The sequence below is a fragment of the Eptatretus burgeri genome, chromosome 12, assembly GCF_056783735.1.
Source record: "Eptatretus burgeri isolate ZD-2024b chromosome 12, Ebu_testis_v1, whole genome shotgun sequence".
Lineage (NCBI taxonomy): Eukaryota > Metazoa > Chordata > Myxini > Myxiniformes > Myxinidae > Eptatretus > Eptatretus burgeri.
In genome coordinates this window covers 90,443,231-90,467,333 of record NC_140972.1, presented here as the reverse complement: position 1 = coordinate 90,467,333, position 24,103 = coordinate 90,443,231, and the positions used below count along the sequence as shown (strand labels likewise).

At 39.8% G+C, this 24,103-nt stretch overlaps 1 protein-coding gene across 1 annotated transcript in view; it reads right to left on the bottom strand.

The window, feature by feature from the left end:
• Window positions 1–983: 983 nt before the first annotated feature.
• LOC147016118 (TBC1 domain family member 12-like) overlaps window positions 984–24,103 on the bottom strand; it is a 102,036-nt gene continuing 78,916 nt past the window's right edge. Inside the window, exons 9-14 of the mRNA XM_085848844.1 lie at window positions 21,990–22,084; window positions 20,306–20,377; window positions 20,067–20,195; window positions 16,286–16,395; window positions 14,397–14,655; window positions 984–8,663 (exon numbers count right to left, since the gene is read on the bottom strand). Of these exons, the coding sequence (XP_085704970.1) occupies window positions 8,607–8,663; window positions 14,397–14,655; window positions 16,286–16,395; window positions 20,067–20,195; window positions 20,306–20,377; window positions 21,990–22,084 (722 nt within the window). The 3' untranslated portion in view covers window positions 984–8,606. The remainder of the gene's footprint in view (window positions 8,664–14,396; window positions 14,656–16,285; window positions 16,396–20,066; window positions 20,196–20,305; window positions 20,378–21,989; window positions 22,085–24,103) is intronic.

Genomic DNA, 24,103 nt, shown 5'->3' with positions numbered 1-24,103 from the left:
ACACACACACACACACACACACACACACACACACACACACACTGCTGGAATTATAGATGGATGAAGCCAGTCGGTTTTTCTTGCAACAGGATGTGATTGTTTTTGTGAAAGCATATTGTCCGGGATCTATAACATGCATTGATAAGTTTATCTAAGTCAGAATTAAGTTTGCTTTTGGGGATCAACGTACAGTGTGCATAAAATTGTGGGATTTTTATCCCCCTTCATGTTAGTTTAGTGTTTGGGCACATAGTTTCATATGTATATGATTATATTGGACACAGCACATAAGGATGTAGAAGCTGAACCGATGCCAACAGGAATTTGGTCCAAAACTATACATACAGTACCACAGCCATCTCCCATTCGTTTTCATGGCAATCATATTTCTGGAGCATGCCAAAATAGACATAACTGAGACCAAGGAGTCATCGTAAGACCGCTATTCAATTGGCTGGGTCAGCAACAACCTAATTAACAATGACATATTGATTGGCCAAGAACTCAGAAATCTCTGAAAATGGGGCATAAAAGGCTACACCCGGAAAGAGGTTAAAGGCTGTTGAGATGTGTTGGCTGCTATAGAGAGTTCAGATCTATAGAGTGCACTTGGAACTGTGTGAATGTGTCGGAAGGAGCGAATTTGGCTCACTTGCTTGGGATAGTGTCGATTGCAATCGGAACCCTGATGTTCTGGTGGTTGAGAGTCACTACAACAGCACGGCTGGGTGAGCAAAGTCCAGTGCTCCAAGTAGAGGCCTCACGTGGTTCCTTATTCCGCATCATTGCTTCTGCTGACTCGAAGATGTGAGGTGTAGGTGTGTGCTGCCAAGCTGTTAGTAAACCAAGCAAACCTGAACCGTTGCAAACAAAACTTTCAGGAGTTTTGGAATAAAATAATCTTTATGCAAGTAATTTCTTCACAAAAACAAAAACAACCCCCCCCTCCTAAAACTCCCGCTTCATATTTATTCTATTCGAAATTCAAATGATCAATGTGAATTTATTAAATTGTCACAATAGAAATACATGTAAAACAAATCTGAGTATATACAAATCATGTACAGAACACGTACTTATACATATGACCACAAACATCGAAGATAAACTGTAAAAAATACCTTAAGTGCACCTTGACAACACAAGTCCACAGTTTAAAAAGCATAAAAGTCAATGTGCAATAGAAGGTAGAACCAAAATTTTGGAGTTTTTAAAACTTTAACTTTGTAGGCTCCAAAACTTGTGCCTTAAAAAAAGGTATTTGGGGATAGCTCAGAGTTAGCATACTTGCCTTTGAGCTGTCTAGTCTGGATTTGATTCCCTATCGGACAAAAAACTGTCACCCCGCTGCTTTACAGACATGGGTTCACTGCTTTGAGAGACAATAAGCATCCTGTCTGCTAACACTTGCTGGTGGATGTCAGAGATGTCCCAGTTTTGTTTTGTCTTTTGCAGGAGTAGGCCATTATGTGCCGGCATCCTGGTCAAATTCTTGCCCTCACCTGTTGCCAGCGACTTTGGTGGGGTCACAGGAGTCACATGCAGGCATTACTATCGAGACCTGCATTACACAGACAGCACTACGACACGTGTGCATGACATGAGGACAGTTTTGGAATATTTTGTTCTCCAGTAGAGAAGGACCAATGCTTATGTAAGAATCAACAAATCTCTCACACAGTTTAAATTTAAAGATGAAAAGTATGTTGTCATTGGCAATTGTAATGCAAACAATCAGCAAACCCCAAATCAGAAATGAAAATCTGGAACAAGATGCATGCTTTATAGAATATTTACACATTAAGGTCAGTCAATTCACAGATTGGAAATCAGATGCATTGTACAAACACTCCAAGCATTATGTACCAAAGGGTGAGAGCCACCAGCATGCCCTTAAACAGGCATGTGAGTAAGTGAGCATTACACAATCTGAGGCAGTATACACAAAAGCAAAGAAAATTGTGCGTAAGCAAACTTTAATCCAGTTCAGCTCGTTTTGGGTTTGATAACAACCCCCTAAGAACAAATACTGAGAAATGCTTGGCTGACATAGTTGGGTACGGCTCTAAGCGGCCAGAAATACGAGAAAGGAATAAGGAGGGGGGGGGGAGTGGGGGAGGAAGATATTGCACTCGATTTTCAAGAATTATTTTCAAATCCGTGATTAGCAAGATGATTGTTGGTGGGAATAGGCCATGTTTGTTGTTAGTATTCTCTATAATTGTATTCAGTGTACATGCACATTACATGTGGCGAAGATGACAGTTTCATCATCTGGTAGGAAGCGTGTGGACATTTCCTTTTTACCTTCAAAAGTAGCTAAGATTTTACCACGGATGATATACACTCAACACACAAAGAAATAAAAAATAAAAAACCAGATTTGAAACTCTGCATCTACTTTTACCGACTGTTTGGTCATGGATACAAAGGTAGGGAGATAATCGAGAAGCATATTACTCCCATTAGGTGACGTAAGTAACGTGAAAACTTGACGTTTAACCGATCGACTACAAGTGGACAAGTGGTATTCAAGTACATTTAGAATCGATCCTTTTATACGAACTTTGGGATGTTCATTTTATTTTTCCTTGGGCTCTAATGCATTGCCAAAGCAAGTTTCATTAAAATGAACGACGATGGGTTCAAAAAAAAAAAAAATCATTTTAGCAGCAGACAAGTAACTTATCTCGAGTATTTATAAATGTTCCATCAAAAAAAAATTAAACAAAAAGGGGAATTGGGTTTCGCTGCTTATATACATTTACACATTAGGTGAGAGAAACATAAACAAAAACAAGCATTTTGGTATCGACCAGCTTTCATAAAAGGAAAGCAAATTAATCTAGAAAACATCCCAAAATGCAAAGCCCGTCCGCGTCCGCTTTGTACTCGAACCAAAGTTGACGAAAACAACAGTGAAAAAACAAATGTAAAGTTTATTACTTAGTGATCCCCATATTCTCATTGTAAAAGTTTGTTGTAAAATTGATGACAAAATCTGAAATGGTAAAAATTACGGCTTGGACCGACAAACCGAAGCTCAAATAGTAAATAAATAAAGAAACACAGAAACGATTACAAATCCCGTCCGTCTTGCATTACGCGGGTGGACGGGCTAAAGATAAAATGAATGACAGCAGAATAAAATTTGATCAACTGGGGAAGGGTACTGGGGATTGGCTTTTGCTAATGTAGGGTGGGGGTGGGGGGCAATTGTGTGGATATGGATTTATCCCTTTCTCTACATGCTAAACACATGCAGTTCCAGATTGTGTGTCAAGTGAAGGCAATGATGGGATGAAGGGAAACGGGAAACGAGATTTTTCCAAAAGTAGGTAAACTGTTGTGTCGATGAAAAAGACAATGGATAATGAAGCAGCAAGACAAGAGTCATATTATTCACTTTGCAATACAACGTAGAATGTCGTCAAGAGCTCCCTTGCATGTGCAATCGAATGTTCATACAGCAACGATAGAAGGGGAAAAAAATACGAATGATAATAACCATTCATGTTTTTTTTGTTTTAGGTCTTTAAGAAGTCATTACAGTTCGATTCAGAAATTAGTCTCATTTTGGGACTTTCAAAATATCCTCATAGAAAGCATTTCAAAACTTTATTGTCGGCTAGAGTACGATACTCTAAATACAACCTTCAAGTACTTGTAACAAAAATATCATCAATCATTTAAATCTCTGTAAGTCTTAATTTCGGCATTTAGTTTGGATTTTAAACATTCTTCAAAAACATTCGTCTTTCTTGCACTAGACGACGTTTCAGCAAGACGCAACGTGGATTTAGCTACCGGTTAAGGTAAGTATTCTACACCTCAAACACGCTTTCTGAAAATACTTCGGTAATGTCTGTTGGCTAAATGTGCAAAAACAAAGGTGCGTGCGGCATGATTCTCGTGACAATTCTGTACTTGGTGGAAAACAAAACTTCACATCAACCTTCCTTATTGTTGCCATCAAGACAAATACATGGAGTGAAACTGTTCCTTAAGTGATGTTGTTATATTTATTGCACATTAACCTATCTCCACGTAATAAGTTTACTTTAGTCACGAACCCACACTTGACTCTGCCTGTCATCCTTCTGAGGTCGGCAAAATGAGTACCAGCTTGCTGGTATCCTGTGGCGGAGTGGCGACCCGTCCAGGATTGTGCCCAATAGCCAAGGAGACTGCTTCGGCAGCAACAACGCACTGCACAGAGTATGGTCCCAATGGATGGATGGATGGATCCCACATGTGCAGACTGTTAAACATGGCTGACAATGCGCTGAAGATGGTGAATCATTTTAAGCATTTGTTTTTGCACAAGCAATTCATAATTAACACTTCATGGTCTTTGAAAGCTATTGTAGTAAATAAATTGCTGGTGATGGTTGGAATAACTAACTTATTTAAATACAACTCTCATTGATTAACATGTTAAAAAAAAATTGTATTTGAGGGTTATATTAATTCATGTTGAGTTTGCAGATGAAAGGTAATTCGTTACAACCAATAATTCTGTGTTGTTAGAGGTTTTTGTTTCCATTAACTTAAAGCACTTTGGAGTATCGATTGATTAGTCAAAATTTTCTTGATAAAAGAAGACAACAATGCCGACATGTTATCAGTCAACTAAGAGTGATCACCAGGTTTCGGCATCTTATGTTAAACCTATGGCAATTTTAAGCACAAAATCACTTGCACTTGGTCCATTTTATCAGTTATTCTCACTCATGTGCCATGTAATGCAAGAGTGATAGTTATGCCCAAAATGATGTCAGCGATTCACGTCATGGCCAAACATTTCCCATTTAAAGAGATCAAAACTAACCATGCACCAGTGTGATGTCAATCATGCAAGGAACCATTTGAAATATCAAGTCGTGCCCATGTTAATGAATCAACAATTTCTCAAATCCTACTTTTCCTTGGGTCGGGCAAAAGTGGGTGATCACTCTCCTTAGTCTATCATCTCCACAACTTGGATACGCAGATGCACTGAAGCAATTTTAACAATCAAGAATCGGCAAATAATGAGTGTGGGAGGGGCAATTAGAGATGGTAGTATATATGCTGCAGTTTATTATGAATAGATATTTAAACAAGCCGGTAGGCGACGAGGGATTCGCTAGGATCGAAGCGCTGGATACGATGCTTTTCATTCTGACCTTTCCACCGCCGAAGATTCATTGCCAAGACATATTGGTTCACATACAATTGTTCCTCTGCCTGGCAAGATTTTTCCTATTGCGTATTTTGCCAACTGGCACTCATAAAAAATGAGGGTAAATAGACACCCTATTTTTGAAGGACTACCATTTGAAAAATAATCGGTTTGCTGGTTTGTGCTGTGGAGCCTCGCGTTGCAGACACACACACACACACACACACACACACACACACACACACACACACACACACACACACACACACACACACACACACACAAAACCCGACCAATACGGGATATCTAGCATATATAGCGAATCCAATAGGAATTTATTTTTTTAATATCAAAAGGAGGAGAAACTTTAAAAATGCTACATGCTGCTTCCTCACTTGATGCTCAGCATTTACAGGATAGAGCATATATAAACTCTGTGAGTTGGCATCCCATGATTGGAGGGGGAGGGGTGGATTTCTCCCAAAAAATGCCATGCTGACAGAGGAGAGAAAAAGAGATGTCACTAAATTGCACCGTCGGCACACAGTTAACTGCTATGTTTGGTCTGAAGTGAAGTCCTCCAGTGTGTGTGTGTGTGTGTGTGTGTGTGTGTGTGTGTGTGTGTGTGTGTGTGTGTGTGTGTGTGTGTGTGTGTGTGTGTGTGTGTGTGTATAAAAAGGGGCAGATGGTAAGAAGGAAGAGGGTTAAGGGTTTACGGGTCTCTTTAGCAAACAACAAATGACAGAGTTCATAGAACACCTTACCCCATGCAGTTTTGAGGGGGAAAAATGACATGGGAAGGGTCTGCAAGCGAGATATTTGACTGGTCGAGATGATGTAAAATGCCGTAATATTTTGTCCAAGTACTGTTAAACGTAAGGGTTTTGAAAGTGCCAAAAAAGGTGATTTGTGTTCTGCAGTATTCAAGCATATAAAATAAAAAAGCCAGAAGTTCGCCCGATTGCTGCAATGACACCACCTTATCCAACACACTACATTAGTTATCCTTGCCTATTTGTGTCCTTTATGATGTCCTTAAAAACAGTAAATTTCCTGATTGGAATGATTTTCAATTTTGTTTAACTGCTAGACAGGCAGACAGAGTAAACATTATCACTCCCCTCTGTCTGTGCATGAGGTCAGGACTTATTTAGAACTAAAGTACTGTGAAACTACAGGTTCATTTTCAGATTAATGTTCAAAATATAACATTCGATTGAAATTAAGTTTTTCCTTGATCATAAACTGATGTTTGTGGACAGGACAGAGAAACAGACAGGCAGACAAAGTGAACCAATTGCTTAACCCTGCTTCTCATGCTTGAACCAAAAAACAAGACAAATGAACCAAAATCTTCTTCACGAACCAATGAACACAATTCTTGACCAATTTAATCCTATTTTCTCGTCAAATATTTAATTTCTTTCTCTTTTAGGCCATAAATGTTATGATGAAGTTTGGATTGTTATCCAAGGGTGCTTCACATTTGACTTGGAATTTCAATTATATTCTACTCCACAAACATTTGCATTACAAAAGCAAGAAGCTTGTTACGCAGATTTTATTGCAAAAACGGTACTTCTATTACTTGAAAGGTATTCTCCAGTGCGGGACACATGCTTTGTCCCACCTAAGTCGAAGCTTTCATATGTCTTCAGTGAAATATTGCTAAAGTGTCTGTCACCGGTACAGTATAGATCATTCTTAATTGCTTTATTCATCAAAAACGTCTCGTCCCCAAATTAATCTTCAATGCAGATGTCCTTTGGTAATAATCACCAAACCGTTCAGTCAATAGTTCGGACATTAGAGACTTGATGTTTTCATTGACCAGAAATTTCAAATTATTCATTACCCCATCATCTTGCTTAGCTCACTTTCTGCCATCTTCATTTTCAACATTTGCATTTAAACAAGGAATCCTGTAATTATGGGTATTGTTTACTAACAATATAAAAACAAAATCCTTTAAAAAGATTTATCGACATAGTGTACATGTACAAGACTTTGCCTTTTATAAACACGAGTCCAACTCAAAATTGAACCACCCTTGATTAATTCCCAATTGCCATAATTTTGTCCAATCAGAATCAAATTCAGGTGGCATATGTTCTTGATGCAACTCCTTCAAATTATGAATTATTACTGCCAGGTTGAGTTCAAGGTTATCGGTGCTCTTTTTGATGAGGGGGGGGGGCATGAAATAAAATAAAATAAAAATCATAATTGCGTTCCATGGGGATTGTAACAACTCAATGCATACTTACAATTACATTGTTCAATAATGATATTATAATCACAAATCAATATTCGATTGTTATGGTCAATTCTGTCAGCGAACAATTAAAAATTAAAAAATAACTATTTGTGAAAGGATCCTGTTGGGTAATTTATCATTTGCAAATGTGGTTCAAATGCCGGAATTACCCACTCACCATAGTCCTAACCTCTGTTCTTGACAGAAATCTGAAGTTAAGAAAATATATATATATATATATATACAGTATATATAATTGCCAATGGCCTACTATTGAAATGTGTTCAACATTTTTTGAGCTCATCAAAAAATGTTATCTTTCCAGGGAATTCATTATTTTAAATTAAATACAGCAATGATGTTGATGATGAAATAAAGTTATAATAGCAAAGTACTTACAAATCTCTTTCAATCACATTTATAATTTAATCTATTGGACGTTTTTGATTACCAAAAGTACAACCCCCTACCCCACCTCCCACCTTGTCAATCAAGGTAGTTTACAAAGACATTCTGGTGTTGCAAAGGTAATTTTTAAAATTCCAGGAAAAAAAAAAACGTTTGTTTTTTTTTTGCAACTCAAATCATAAACACATATCTACTGCCTTGTACGGAGGAATGTCCTGACCAGACAAAAATGAGGAAATACCTCTCCAAACTCAAACTTCATTAAGCAGAATCATACAATTTGTATTTAACAAATGTTGTTCCACAAAAAGTGCATCGTGATTACATATCGATCTTATTGTACTACAGCACTTAGAATACCTGTCCACACCTGCATCATATGTGGTGCATTCTAGATACCAGCACCATTATGACAATGTTCATCAACATTAACAGCAATCAACTTCTCCGAAAACTCAGTCACATTGGCAGGACTGAGAAAGGATTTTCCATAGTTTTGAAGAAGCCAAGTGGAACTCTTAGTGGCACATTTGAAGGAAATTAAATACAACAGGAATGGAGTACTCAACAAACTTTAGCCCTGTTCAAAACTCAAAGTAAGACGATATCCACAGGTTGGTCTTCGATTTACACAGTTCGAGGCAATGATAATCACCAAACAGTTGTCCGGGATTGATTGCTCTGTGGTCGATAAAGTGCGACTTTAACTCCACATTGTGTCGGTGATGGTGTCCTGTGGCTGTATTGATTCTTTCAGCCCACCTTCTCTCATCCAAATCAGGGACTTCCACTTCGATCACAATCTTTCCTCTCCTTTTGTAAGGCAGCAAACACCTACATTTCAAGAGAAAGGGGAGGGGAACAACTGCCTTATTAATGATAAATATACTCGTATACTTATAGATACAAGAATGGAAAGATGTGCATAAAGCAACAAAATTCACATTTGTGTTGCAGATCTTCCGTGAGTCTTAAGATCCTGTTTTTTTAAAAAAGAAAGCAAATTCATGAACGCATGCAAAGTCACACCCAATACATCCAGCATAAAAAGCTTTCAGAGCAAAGCTTTCACATGTTCACTGCAAAGTCTATTAAAATTCTTGCAAATTAATGTGTACCAACTCGTCTGTATCAGCTCCAGTTGAGGTCATGTAAAATGGTCATTTGTAATATTAATAATCAAGTGTTGGTATGTTGTGTCCTGCTGTGTCCCTCACCTTTGTGAGCTCGGAACTGGATGACGAATCAAAACAATTGCAAACAAATGATGGAGCATACAGGGATTGGCAATGATAATCTCTCACATGCACTGCGCTATGTGTCGAGACCAAATAGTAAGTGTCGGTTTAATGAGACGTTTCCAATTATCGATTTTATTGTACTGTACATTTAATTTTTATGGCCCGACAACAGGGGTTGGGGTGGAGGGGGGGGCACTTGCATTTCAAAATTCATCTTCACAACTTTGCTTTATATTTTACTGGGTTTTTATTTGGTTTTGGCGATTTATTTTCGCTTTTGCTCTACCGAAGGGTTAACCTGAAACATTAGCTTCTCCTTGTTTTCCACGGTCCATCCATTGTTTTCGAAGAAGTTATTTTATGCTCTTGTTGCGTCCAAAATGCAACCAAGAATAAAAGTCATCAAAGACATAGCCACAAACTGCACCTCAAAAATGAGATGTGTAGATTTTATTCAAATAAACAAACAAAAAAAAAACCAAATAAATAAATAAATAAATTAAAGGTAGTATTTAGGTAGTAGTGATGGGAAAGTAGAATAAATAAATAAATAAACAATTAAAGGTAGTACTGTCAGACCCTGACATTCGCGGGGCATACGTTCTTGAAAAATGCTGCGAATGTCGGGGAATTGCTTTTGTATTATTATTATTATTGTTGTTATTATTATTATTATTATTATTATTTACATAGTCTAGGCTCGTGGAAGACCGATGACAGAAAAAATATCAGGACACAACATAACAAAGAGAACAGCAGGAGAAAGGGGAAAAACCAACAGCAGGGTAGAGGGAGAGAGTAGAGGGAGATGGACAAACAATGGAAGCAGGTACCGATGAGGGGTAAGGGAAAATGCAAAGGATGGACAATATGGATACATAAACAAAATTGCGTTTGACCAGTTTGTGATTTTGTCATGGTCTGATGAGAGGGAAGAGGCTGCTAGCTGTCTGCCAGAAGGATGAGGGATGTCACAGCAGAGAGTGGAGTCATCAGCAAAGAGATAAAGAGGAATTTCCAGAGTCAGCGAGATCATCGATGAAGATTAGGAATAAGATGGGGCCGAGAACACTGCCTTGGGGTACTCCAGCCCTGACAGGGAGAGGAGATGAAAGGGTTCCGTTGAGAGCCACATGTTGTCTATGAGAGGGGAGGAAGTCAGTAATCCAAGAGTGGAGTTGGCTTTGGATTCCATGGGAAGACAGTTTGGAGAGAAAGGCATGATGCCAGACTGCACGAAAAGCTCGAGATATGTCCAGAGAGATGTCCTTGATCTCATGTCTGATATTGAGGACCTCCATCCATTGTTACGAGTGTAGAAGCTGCATGTCCAAGGTGGAGTGACCAGGTCTGAATCTGAATTGATGATTTGAGATGAGGCTGTTGGAGAAAAGGAATAATTTTATGTCAACTGTGATGATGGACTCCATGACGTTGCTGATGATTACGAAGTAAGCTACTTTGGTCTGTAGTTACGGTGATCCGTTTTTGCGCCTTTTTTATGTAATGCTGTGATGTTGGCCGATATCAAAGCAGATGGAAGATGGCCTATGGTAAATGACAGGATGAAAACACAGAGAGAGAAAGACAGAAAGAGAGAAAGAGAGACAGAGAAAGAGAAAGAGAGAGAAAGAGCAACAGAGCAGGTTTTAAGGACATGTGAGTTGATGCCGTCCAGTCCAGTTGCAGAGTCAGAGTCGAGGGTTGCCAGAAACTTTTCCACCTTTTCAGGTGCAAAAGACATAGAATTCAGTAGCAACTACTGGGTATTGACTGGGAAGGATAGGTACAGAGATGCAGAGGTTAGGGACACAAAATTTTGAAGCAAACATAGAATTGAGACATTCGGCCTTCTCACGAGCAGAGTCGGCTGTAGCGCCATTTGAAGTGAGGAAAGGGATGGAAGGGGAGCATACACCATCGGTAGACTTGGCAAGGTGCCATCAGGTTTTAGAGGTGAGAGACAAGTTTGGAAGCTTATTCTTGAGATTGGACAGATGTTGTTTTCTGGCTCTCCTGAGGGTAGACACACACTTGTTGCAGGCTTTGTGGGATCATCTGAAGTTGGTTGGATTTGCCTTCCAGGAGGAGAATGTAAGTTGTTTTAAAACAACTATAGACATCGGAGACCAGTCCTGAAGTGAAATAAAGAAATTGATTAAAAAACAGAAAATACGAATACGTGAATGCAGATGCAGGTCACACTTTATGACCCGTGCATATGTGGGGTCTGCGAATAGCCAAACTTCCAAATCGTCTCCAATCACAAAACCATTTGCCGTGCCTCATGCCCAGATATTATGCATGCATATGTCGATAATGAGAGAAACATGTCCAGTCGTTGAGGAGAGGCTCTGGATGGATACATGGATGCAGAGGCAGCATTAGGGGCATGCAATCCATGCAATTGCATGGGGCCCCGAGATAATGAGGGCCCCCCCCCCCACACGACCGATCGTGGTTTTGAGACGGGCCCCTGAGGGTGGGGTCTCATGTTGCTGATACGACATATCAATTTGTGAGTGGTGATAAACACAGCGCAAAAGGAATGCTCCATCTCAAGGAAAGACATAACAGCACCGTCACGTAATGAATCGATGAAAAAGTGTATTCCCCTGATGTTTAACTCGACAGGGCTATTACAAGAATAGGGGGTAAGGTTTAAGTGAAGAAAACAAGTGGAATAATAACTACATTTAATGTACACAAATGCAACAATAATCACAATCAAATATATGTCATTCCTATATGTTAAAACATGTCAATATTGTGGAGTAAATCCACACTACAATTTATTGTACGATTATAAAACAACCCCACATTAGCGAAGGGACTAACCCATGTGCACGGTGGAATATTGCGGTTATTAAAATCAGAGCACCTGTCCAAAAGTTGAAAGGAAACTACCACAGCAGTGCTAAAAGTTGAAAAAATAGCTCAACAAGTGGCAAAAAGGGTCGAAAATCACTCAAAATTAACTTTTTTCATTACTCAAGCAGCATAATCAGAAAAGGGTTCTCGGTCTAGCACTTGATGCGTGGGGTGTGTTCAGTTACCATGCAGCTTGCTATCGCTTGCCAAGCCAGCCGTTCTTTATCAACCATTTCATTGGAGTGCTTGCTTGAGTACTTAAGCCCCTTGGAGAGTGCTCCACAAGAAACTTGGTAACAACACATCCCTGTAAGTGCTGCGGTGCGTTTCATTACCAAACAGGGAAGCATACACCAGATATAGACTTGACACGGCGCCACAATGACCGAGGAAGGAGACTTGTTGGAGAACTCAACATTGAGATTTGCAAGACGTCTGGCTTGTTTAAGGATGGACACACACGTGCTATGAGCTTTACTGACTCACCTAAAGTTAGCCTCAGTCAGATTAGTCTTCTATGATGAATACAATGATATAGTTTCTGGTGATTGAAAATTTCAAGCTCGTTGAAAAATACAAGAGATTAGCTGTCCAGTTCAGTGATACATGCTTCTCACACAGAAGTGTATTTAAGGGAGAAAAACAGAATTACAGGTCAATCGGTAATGGATGATGAACATGCTGAGGTGTAACTGAGTGTTGCTACTCCTCAAAATATTAGCCAATTTTATACCTGTCGCCAGAGGGTTGGGTGGGGGTGGGTGAGGGGCTATAACATTGAGTGCGAACACACCCCATTGTGCCGGTGAAAAATTTTCAACTTCTTCATCCTTCCTATGCAGCACAAGTAGACAAACAATATATTGGAGACAAACAGCATACACAATGATGAATCACACTGCCAGTGAAACACCAGGATGATAATTTATACACTGGGTCGAGATTCAAACCAGGCTAGACAGCTGAGAGGAGTGTGCACCATCCTGCCGGCCTATTTTCAACTAAAATTCCTTTTGCTCATTTTTTTCTTCTTAAAAACAAAACAAAACAATTCAACTAAAATTCCACTTTTTGAATAAAACCCCCAAAAAGTTTCCAAAATGCTCCAAAGAACGAGAGGAAGTCGACAATTAAACACTTGACCTAGTTAAGGGGGGTCCAGGATGCACTTGGACCTCCCCTCACCCCTTGACATGGTCAATCTTTGAGCACGCAGTTCAGGGATGGTCAACAGTTTAAACTTTTAGATCTGCACCCTCCTCCACCCCCCCCCTTTTGAAAACCCTGGCGAAAGACAATGCGTAATGCACGGTTGATATTTGATAATCGCCACAACAATCGCTGCATGTACAATATATTGCAGCCAAACTATGTTCAGCTTCTGAAGTGTGGAAAACGTCATTTGCTCACACATGATATTTCGTAAAGTAAGTGCTGAGAGGAAGAGGTGGGGTTCCAATATAACTATCATTCATTCAGAAGGGAGTTGGACAGGAGGTGCCGATCCAACTCCTCTCCCACCCATGAGATTTCCATCTCTTCAGATCACTTGAAGAGCATCTGCGCGGCATTGGGTTATCTGGCTGAATTATTTATATGCTTCCAGCATCTGGTTGCTCCCACATCAGTGGGATAAATGAGTATGTGTTGTGAAGGAATCTAAACTCGAATCAGATCATACAAGAGTGAATGCGTCCGTCTGCGGTAGCGAAACATCCCTTTCTACCACTCTTTCTCTGGACTAAGCCATGCTCCCTGTGCGTAATGAGCAAGTAGCGGCTTCCTCCATCCCTCCCTCTAACCTCTCCCCTCCAGTCCTGGATCACATGTCCAAGGGAAAGTCGCCACATCGGCTGGGAACACAAATGGGAACGACCTGCCACTGGGTAGTAATATGATCTAAAAAAAAATGGTGTCCTGGGACTGTACGGGGGGGGGGGGGGGTTAGAAAGGGTACCCGTCACTGTCAGGTGGCAAACGCAATTACCCTCTCACTGTGGGGGGGGGGGGTTAAAGCAATTACCCTACAGCTAATGTGCTGGTACCTTTTAAAATAGTTTAATCTATTTCACTTCACTCGACTTTCAAATTTTCGAGAACAAAAGGTGAAGTTTTCTTTTGATAGTTCTGCAGTTGTTTCCGTAACGTATTTTTTGAGTATTTCTGTCTCTTGCAAATGGAATGCAACTGAATTGCTGCACATTTTAAGCTATGACAGTTTCCAATGCCCATCCTACTTTTTGTCCTTACAATGATAAACTATAATAGTTTTTCTTGTTGTACAAAATGCGATAAAACAAACAAACAAACAAACAAACAAACAAACAAACAAAAAACCTCCAAAAACATTCGACCCAAAGTTTAAGTAAAATAAATACAACACTTTGTAATTTGGAGATACCAAAACCAGAACGCAAAAGGAAGGGCATTGTATAGCAGGCAGTGTTAAATGCACCTGAGTCCAGCGACCAGCCTTGCTCTGCATGCCAATATCACCAATTGCTGCAAAGAGTTCCTGGTTGTGAACATTGTCGGGCAAACGGGTGAGGAAGCGTGCACCCTGCACGAAATCCAGGCCTAACAACAAGTCCCGGTAGAGACGAAGAATGCCAAGAGCCGTGCGGAAAAGGAACTCTTCACCGTCTCGGCAAAACACGTCCCATACACGGCTCGCCACGTCCAGTGGAAGGGCCTTGCTGTAAAGTGTGAAAATCCTGCAAAACACCATCAGAGCAGTGCGAAGGACAAGGATAAGGGAAATCCTGTAATTGGTATGATTATTATTCACCCCACACCAAAGTGCAATTGAATCATTGACCGACTGTTTAAGGTTCTCTACTACATTGGGAGTAGGATGTGCAAAAATTTGCCAGCATAATGCATTTTGCATTTTCTCCCTCAAATCGGTAAAGAGTTGAAGCAAGAACTGAACCATATTGTCGCATCAACACTGAATGAGACAAGCCGGGAGGCGACGATGGTTCGTGGGCATTATTGAACAATGCCATTATAGGTACAATTGAGTTAGTGGAAGCTTTTGAGGAAGCCCTACCGTAAAAACCTATCTCTTCCGTCAAAATTGACCAAATCAAATCGGATTTTTTTATATGTTGTACTTTTGGACATTACGCACAGCTTCTAGGAAATGAAATTGCGAGAAAAAAAAATCGACAAAAAATAACAATAAATAAAAAGTTCAAGTGGGCGTGGCTCTGCCCACAAGGGGCGTGGGACGCCCCTCATACAAAAAGACACAACTAGACCATGATATCTAGCTTGTGTCCAAGTTTCATCAAGATCGCATCAAACGTTACGGAGCTATGCTCTGGAGAGAGTCACAAACAGACAAACAAGCCGGTAGGCGGCAATGGGTCGCCGAGCATGGAAATTATAAGATGTTGAGCAAAATGGATGTCATATAGCGGATAGGGAATCACCTTAAGATTTTGCATATCAAATCTCATCCAGTTACACCTACTGATAACTACTCGGTATCCATTTGAATGAAAAGTACCGAAAATGCGGTTTGAAATCGGAAATCCCCAAAGTTCGAGGGGGTGCTGTGGGTGAACAAAGATCTAAATCGAAAATCCGGCTCGATCGTTTGTGCACAATGTATTCCAGATAAGTAGTGTGAATTTTCATGACCATCCGACCATAACCCGAGGAGGAGTAGCATTTGGCGCGAAGGCACCTCCAGTTCTCGCATATTATCCATTTTTGCACTAATTGACCTTTGACCCCTGACCTAAGCAAAATCGGTAAATATGTCCTGAGGCAAAGTTGTAGTACTCATTGAGTACCATGAACCTGCAAAGTTTCATTCGTATCGATGCACTCACCTGGTCGCTAGGGGGCCCTCAATTTTCGCCAATTTTCGCGCATACCCTAATTGTTGGGGGTGCTGCGGGTAAAGTATTCCATATATCACAAAAACCGGAATATATTTGTAGAGCATCACCTGTAGATAATTCGTTTTAAATTTCATAACCCTACATGGGATAATTGCTTTCGGAATTGATTTCGCGTGAACGGTACCGATTTTGAAGGTTTTTCGGTTGTTGCGAGGGAACCAAAGCATCCCTAGCAACCATCACAATTTCCAAAGCACTAGGTCATTATAAGATGTACCTACCACCCGAGTTTGGTCAAAATCCGCCCACGTTTACTACCAATTATGCGGATGACAAACAAACAAACGTCCAAACAAACAGACAGAATTACTGACAATAAGGGTCACCTATTTCGGCGACCCAACAGACAGACAGACACACAGACACAACAAAAATAGTGGTCACTGCTGGTGCCCACGAACCAAAAACAACAACAACAACAAAAACTTACCAGTCTATTAGGTACAGGTCTGGTGTAAGGTTGCTGCTGTTAAAATGACGAAACAACTGGGGTAAGTTTTCTTCAAAAAACAATTCAAATGTTTCAAAGTATGTCAGCATCTACGAGGTAAAAGATAAAGGATCGACAAATTAGGCACCAACAGAATAAAAATAAAAACCCACAATTTACAAATTCGATCAAAGGTGTTTTTATAACAGTCACAAGAAGGATAACACAAATGTATACACTATCCCACAGGTTAAAGCTGATTTTTTTTTATTTCAAAAAAAACCTCTTCACTACTGCAAGACTAAAACATCTGTACTAATAAATGTCAGTGTGTGTGTGTGTGTGTGTGTGTGTGTGTGTGTGTGTGTGTGTGTGTGTGTGTGTGTGTGTGTGTGTGTGTGTGTGTGTGTCCCCTCCATAACTCCCAAATGATGAAACCTGGCATCATGAAACTTTGCGTGCGTACTTAGAGAACTCCAAGGAAGTGCAAGAGTGAAAATTGGGTGTTTGGGTTAATTAAAACACTACTTTTGAAGATAATTAATGACCTTATTTAATTATATCCTTTATCAGGTGATCCTCGGCCACCTTGCTCTCTGGGGTCTTAAGATATTTCCTGGATAATCGAACTGGGGTTTGAAGGCGAAATGTTTTTTGGCCTGCTCAACCATGCTTTGACGTGGAACAGTGTGTAACGATTTATTCATGATAAAGATTTTTTTTTCTACTTTCCTCACTCATATCGAATGCCTGTTCATCATAGCTATGAATCGCTGGGTATGTTGCAATGCTTATAAACGCATGGAGACGCCAGCATTCGTGGCTTTATTTAATTTGTGTAAATGAATACCCGAGAGAATCTCTTAAAACTAAGCATCTCACTACAATTCGCCGTCCGTCTGTTCCCAGGTGCCGCAAAAACGGCTGAACTGATCGCAACCGTTTTTTTGGATGTGTAATCCTGGGACCCCTTGGAGTAAAATAGGCATTAACATGACCCCCTTGACGGCTCCCGTAGGGAACAGGTGCTTCTAGTTATTACAAAATGTAAACTCCAGATTTGAAAATACTAGAAGAGTATCTTGCCTGGGGCACTGATTAACCACAGACTCGAGCGTGGCATAGAATGCATCCTTCACGGTGAGATCACTCACCTCAGTCGGAGCATATACAGAGACCAGGGAAACGACACCCAAGGAGTGACGAATCCTTCGTCTCATAATATGCTTGTTGACCGGTGTTACCTCAATTATCATTGGAGTCAGCTTATAGGACACAGCTACAGCAACTCCTTGGGCATGGTAACCATCAGAGCGACCAGACCAATTGTAGCTGTAACCACTCACCATGATCTCACCACTATCCTGTCTCCGAACCTCAGAGAGTGCTGCAACACCCATGTTCCAATGCTTGAGCTCAGATGATAATAGAGACAGTTGATTATCCTCTCTTGGAGATGGCACATTCCAGGCACCCACCCAAAGGGACTTCCTCAGGTTAACCCAAAGAGACCGACGTCTGGTGGACGACACCTCGGCACCACTCCGCCACAATCTGACCCTGGAGGTTTATCCCGTGATTTTCCTCCTATCAAGGAATGGGGGGGGGGGTCCTGAAGACTTTGCCCCAATCCCATCATCCGTTGAGCTGCCTTGTGGAGGGAAGCAGCACAGGAGGTACTCCCATGGAGTGGGTTTTCAGATTTAACATTTGTGGAATGAAGTGTATTACGGTGGCCAGATTGCAAATCCTGCCACGAACCTAAAAAAAAAAAAAAAAAAACGTCACCCAACTGCAAGAGGACATCCACAGACACAGTTGGGCATTTGAAATGGATGGGCATTGGCTCACAAGGAGCTCCTCTGCCTTTTGACAGGTTTTGTTTTTAATCCTGCGGGGTGGCTATATCTATACACCCTCCTCACCAGGAAACCTGGTGGGGTAGATGGTTTAGTTGCTGACAACCCAACCATGAAATAGGTTAGTACAGGTTTACATGGTACCTGTTGCAAATAACAGATTTAACCTGGCTTGACCAGACAAATGGTTGAGTCTTTGCTGTGAAATGCACTACCTAGCAGAGGAAACTTACAGGAACAGTTGATTTTATTCTGAAATAATCAGAATCACTACAATTTAACACAAGTGGAGGCCAATTAACTTGGTATGTGATTTTGAAGGTGAATGGTTACACCTGAGCTGATTTACAACTGCTATTAATAGAAGCACCCGCTCCCTGCGGGAGTCGTCAAGGGGGTAATCTTATTATATTTATGCCTTTTTTACTCCAAGCGGTCCCAGAATTACACACCCAAAAAATGGTTGCGATCGGTTCAGCCGTTTTCGTGGTACCTAGGAACAGACAGACGGACAGACGGTTAATTATAGTAAGATAATGAGTTCTGACTCTGACAAAAAGTGTTGATTTGTCCAATTCGGACATTGCACGGGCATTTCAAGGTGCAGAGTTGTATCGACGGCAATTGGTAATCGCTTGCCAAGCCAGGCGTTCCGTTGGAGTGCTTGAGTGCTGAAGCCACTTACCGAGCTGTACAGTGCAGTTTGTGTCCTGATTGGGATGTACAATTAACAGGTACTCCAAGGTACAGGTACGTATACAGCACACACGGACATGGTACATTTGGATCTGTACGGACTCTCCACGGTGTGTGGACATGCCCGTTACGGGGGTCGTGATGGCAAAGTTTCGTCTCGTATCTTATGGAGGTTTTATCAGGTTTTCCTTTGTCCTCACACCTGTTTCTAAAGCATTTGGTTATCGGATTTGCTTTACAAAGGTTATGTGTTTCTCTGTGTGAGTTTCAAGGCAAAATATATTTGAGAACGTCCGATTTCCGAGCCGTTTGCCGTATTAACGTGTTTTCTAAATTACCGAGCAAAATCTTTTGTCTGAGCTGGACGCTGGTTATGTCTGAGTGGAGTTCGTCTCCAGATGTATCCGGACAGGAGTTTGTCTCCGGACATGTCCGGGTGGTGTTTTTCTCTGTGTGGTATTTATAGTATGATCAGTAGAAAATGGATTTCAGACATTATTTTGTTTCCATCTTCACTGTTATTCTATGCAGAAACATTTTGATGAGACAGTCTTCTTCTTCTTTCGGCTGCTCCCTTTAGGGGTCGCCACAGCGGATCATCCGTATGATCCGCATAGTGCTTTGGCACATGTTTTACGCCGGATGCCCTTCCTGACGCAACCCTGGTCGCCTCTTACGACACAGGGATATGGTACACCTATTTTAACCGGGGGGTAACCGGGGTATTTTGATGAGACAGTATGAATCGTAAATGATGCTCCACTGCACGTCTGCCTTCTCTTCCTCTCACCTCTCACTGCTTTCCCTCCCCCCCCCTCCTTCCTCACTCTCCCTCCCTCCTCGCTCCCCTACTCTCTTTCCCTCCCTCCTCTCTCTTTCCCCCTCCCTCGTCTCTCTTTCCTTCTCCCTAGTTTCTCTTTCCCCCTCCCTCATCTCTCTTTCCCCCTTCCTCCTCTCTCTTCTGCCCTCCCTCATCTCTTTTCCCCCTCCCTCGTCTCTCTTCCCTCCTCCCTCGTCTCTCTTCCCTCCTCCCTCGTCTCTCTTCCCTCCTCCCTCGTCTCTCTTTCCCCCTCTATCTCCTCACTCTCCCTCCACCCCCTTTCTATCACTCCCCCCCCTTCCACTTTTTTCCCCCATCTCAGTGTTCCCATCAGCGAAGCAACGGGTGGTATTTGCAAATATTGTAATAAAACTACATAAAAGAAAACAAATGTAGATTGAGTTACCAAGCTGTGGTCAACTCGGAAAAAGACCAGTTGGCAGGGCTTGTTCAAGAGGTTTGCAAAGGTGATGAATGCCTCTTCAACATCCAGGTTAAGGAGTAACACAGCTGCCAGGAAAGACATTCCTTGCACCTGAAACACCAACAAATAAGATATGAATCAAAAAACACTGATAATATTGACGCATGTGTTCAGCATTTTGTGTGTTCACAAAATAAATACATGTTGTAATGATGCCTTACGTAGCCAATGTCTGGCCGGTAGCAAGTGTATGCACCCAGCACGTTCTGGAGAGTGGAATGGTACGGTCCACCCTGTGGAACAAAGTATGTGTCTCATCTTTGTCGATGATGAAGCATGTATAACAAGGCCATTTAATAGCGAGCAAACTTTGAAAACAATACCCAGAGGTTGATGTAATTGCAAATTATAAATAAATACCTTTCACATATTTATCACTTCTTCATTTGTTGCCGTATTATTTAGAAGTAATCAAGTACACTGCATCAGTGACTGCTAATACCTGGTGAATGTTTTGCAAAGGACCTTTCTGATGGAAGGGAAAAGTAAAACTGATCATGTAAGATAAATTATGATAAAGACGGGCGACCATCTGACTTCCATATGGCATTTAAATGCAAGTTCCAAAAATGATGATCGATTTATTCCGTTATTCAACGCCGATCTCAAGACAACTGCATCACAAACATATCCTTGCTTTGTGTTCATTTAATCTGAAAATAAAATATATAAATATATATCCTGTATATATATGAATATATATATATATATATATATATATATATATATATATATATATATATATATATATATATATATATAAATAAATATATAAATATTTATTTAAAAAAAAAACATATATATATATATATATATATATATATATATATATATATATATATATATATATATATATATATATATATATATATATATATATATATATATATATATACATATGTGTGTTTAAGCATGTATATAGGTGTATTATATATATATATATATATATATATATTATATATATATATATATATATATATATATATATATATATATATATATATATATATATATATATATATATATATATATATATATATGTGTGTTTAAGCATGTATATAGGTGTATTATATATATATATATATATATATATATATATATATATATATATATATATATATATATGTGTGTTTAAGCATGTATATAGGTGTATTATATGTATATATATATATATATATATATATATATATATATATATATATATATATGTGTTTAAGCATGTATATAGGTATATGTATATATATATATATATATATATATATGTATATATATATATATATGTATATATATATGTATATGTATATATATATATATATATATATATATATATATATATATATATATATATATATATATATGTATATGTATATATATATATATATATATATATATATATATATATATATATATATATATATATATATATATATATATATATATATATATATATATATATATATATATATATATATATATATATATATATATATATATATATATGTGTGTTACACGCGAATGTCTCTCTCTGAGTCTGTTCCTTCCGCACGGCTTTTAAAGCTACAAACTTCGTACTCAGGATACAGGTACAACTTTGTGCAGGAAGTAACATGGGCTATGTCGCCGCGGCCTCATGGACCGTTTTAAGGCCGCAAATTGAGGCCAAAATGACCAATTTTTTGCAAACGGATATCCACGTCCATGAAATAATATAAATTGCTCGATTAACTTAAACTTTCACATCACCGGGGACAGGTACTCTTGCTAGTAGATTACACAATACAAACATATAGAGTATAGACGTACTAATTGCCTGGCTATGTGTTACAATATAGAGTTTAAACACACCTTCTGAAAAATACAGAGCGATGGAAACGTTCGAGAGATATCCAACGTTATCAACTCCAAGCTGCTCTCTCTGTCCGCTCCATTTGCTCCAAGCTCTGTTGAAATGGAAACTGCAGTTGTGCACTGATGACATGTAAATAACAGTTAAACAAGGGCTTATTGTTTAATTCTGGAAATGAAAACAACACTGCATTTCTCAAATGAGTCTTGTTGGGTGTGCACAATGATGTGCAAAAAGTGAATTCACACAGCGTTGACATTGTGCATCCAGATGTTACAAAATGCAGTGCTTTTTTCAGACATTCGTTTTATTGTGACAGAACTGTACTCAGATATTGAGCAATGTTATTCAAATTCTGACAATACAAGGCACACACTGTTTTGAATGAGATAAAATGAACCGAAATTGCAGAGAAAAATGGCAAGTGTGCACCTGGTGGATGCCCTCCCTGGTAACCAACAATGAAAATACACAAAGGGGACGATTGTGACATTTTTCATCAAAGGTTCTTTGAAAATTTCCCAGGGTAAATGTGACTTGCGTCACATGGTCCTGACTCATGATCTAAGACAATGTAGGAACATTTACTCACTCCACAGCACCGAATAAATTATACACAAATTTCTTCCTCAAGATCAAGGAGGCAGGGTTATCAAATGAGGATGGTTTGAATAAAATTATACAATTTTTCGAATAGTCTTTAAGAACACGAGTAGAAATCAACTTCAAAACTTGGCATACAGATGGTACAATTTATCTGCATGATAGTCATCACTGGATATATCGCATACCTTCATACCTTCGAATCGCTGGATATATCGCATACCTTCATACCTTCATACCTTCGAATCGCTGGATATATCGCAATGCTTATAAACACCCAGAGACGCAAGTGTTTATGCCTTATTTAGTTTCCACACATGCGATAAGCTCTAGAATCTCTTGACCTGAGCCGAATTGACCTTAGTAGCAGTTCCGACTGCAAAAAAAAGTGTTTGTCAAATTTGTGCATTGACACTCCGGGCGTCTTTGAGCGGTATTTATTATGACCGATCGGTGATCGCTAATCGTTTGCCAAGCCTGCCATTCCTAATCAAACATTTCGTTGGAGTACTTTCTTGAGTGCTTAAGCCACTTGGTGAGCACTCTACAAGCTGCTTGGACGTTCATTTGTAAGCCCTGGCGATACTCAGCAAAAGTAACTGTGCACTGTCAGTCTGCAATGTCCCTCTGCTAACCATAATCTGCTAGGTGATTATGTAAATGAAGTACTGTCGGACCCCGCTATTCATGGGGGATATGCTCTTGAAAAATGCCGTGAGTGTCGGGGCAACGTTTAAAAAAAAGAAGAAATATATATTTTTTACATGGTCAAGAGTGATTACACAGAATAAATCAGGACACAACATAACAAAGGGAACAGCAGGAGAAAGGGGGAAACAACAACAGCAGGGTTGAGGGAGAAAGTAGTCATAGATGGACAAACAAGGGATGCTGGCAACGATGAGGAGTAAGTGAAAATGTAAAGTGTGGATGATATGGATACATAAATCAAACTGTGTTTGACCAGTTTGTGATTTTGTCAAGATCTGAGGAGAAGGAAGAGGCGACTGCCTGTTTGTCAGAAGGATGACAGATATCATGGTAGAGTGTGGAGTCATCAGTAAAGAGGTAAAGAGGACAATCCAGAGTCAGTGAGATCATCGATGAAGATTAGGAATAATATGGGGCCAAGAACACTGCCTTGGGGTACACCAGCCTTGACAGGGAGAGGAAAAGAAAGGGTTCCATTCAGAACCACACGCTGACTTCGAGAGTGGAGGAAGTTAGTATCCAAGAGTGGAGTTGGCTTTGAATTCCATAGGCAGACCGTTTGGAGAGCAAGGTAGGATGCCAGACTGCATCAAAAGCTGAAGATATGTCCAGAGAGACAGCCTTGATGTCATGCCTGATATTGAGGGCCTCCACCATTGTCGGGAGAGTATAAGCAGCATGTCCAAGGTCGCGTGACAAGGTCTGAATCTGAATTGGTGATCTGTGATGAGGCTGTTGGAGAAAAGGAATAATTTTATGTCAACTGCGATGATGGATTCTATGATGTTGCTGATGATTA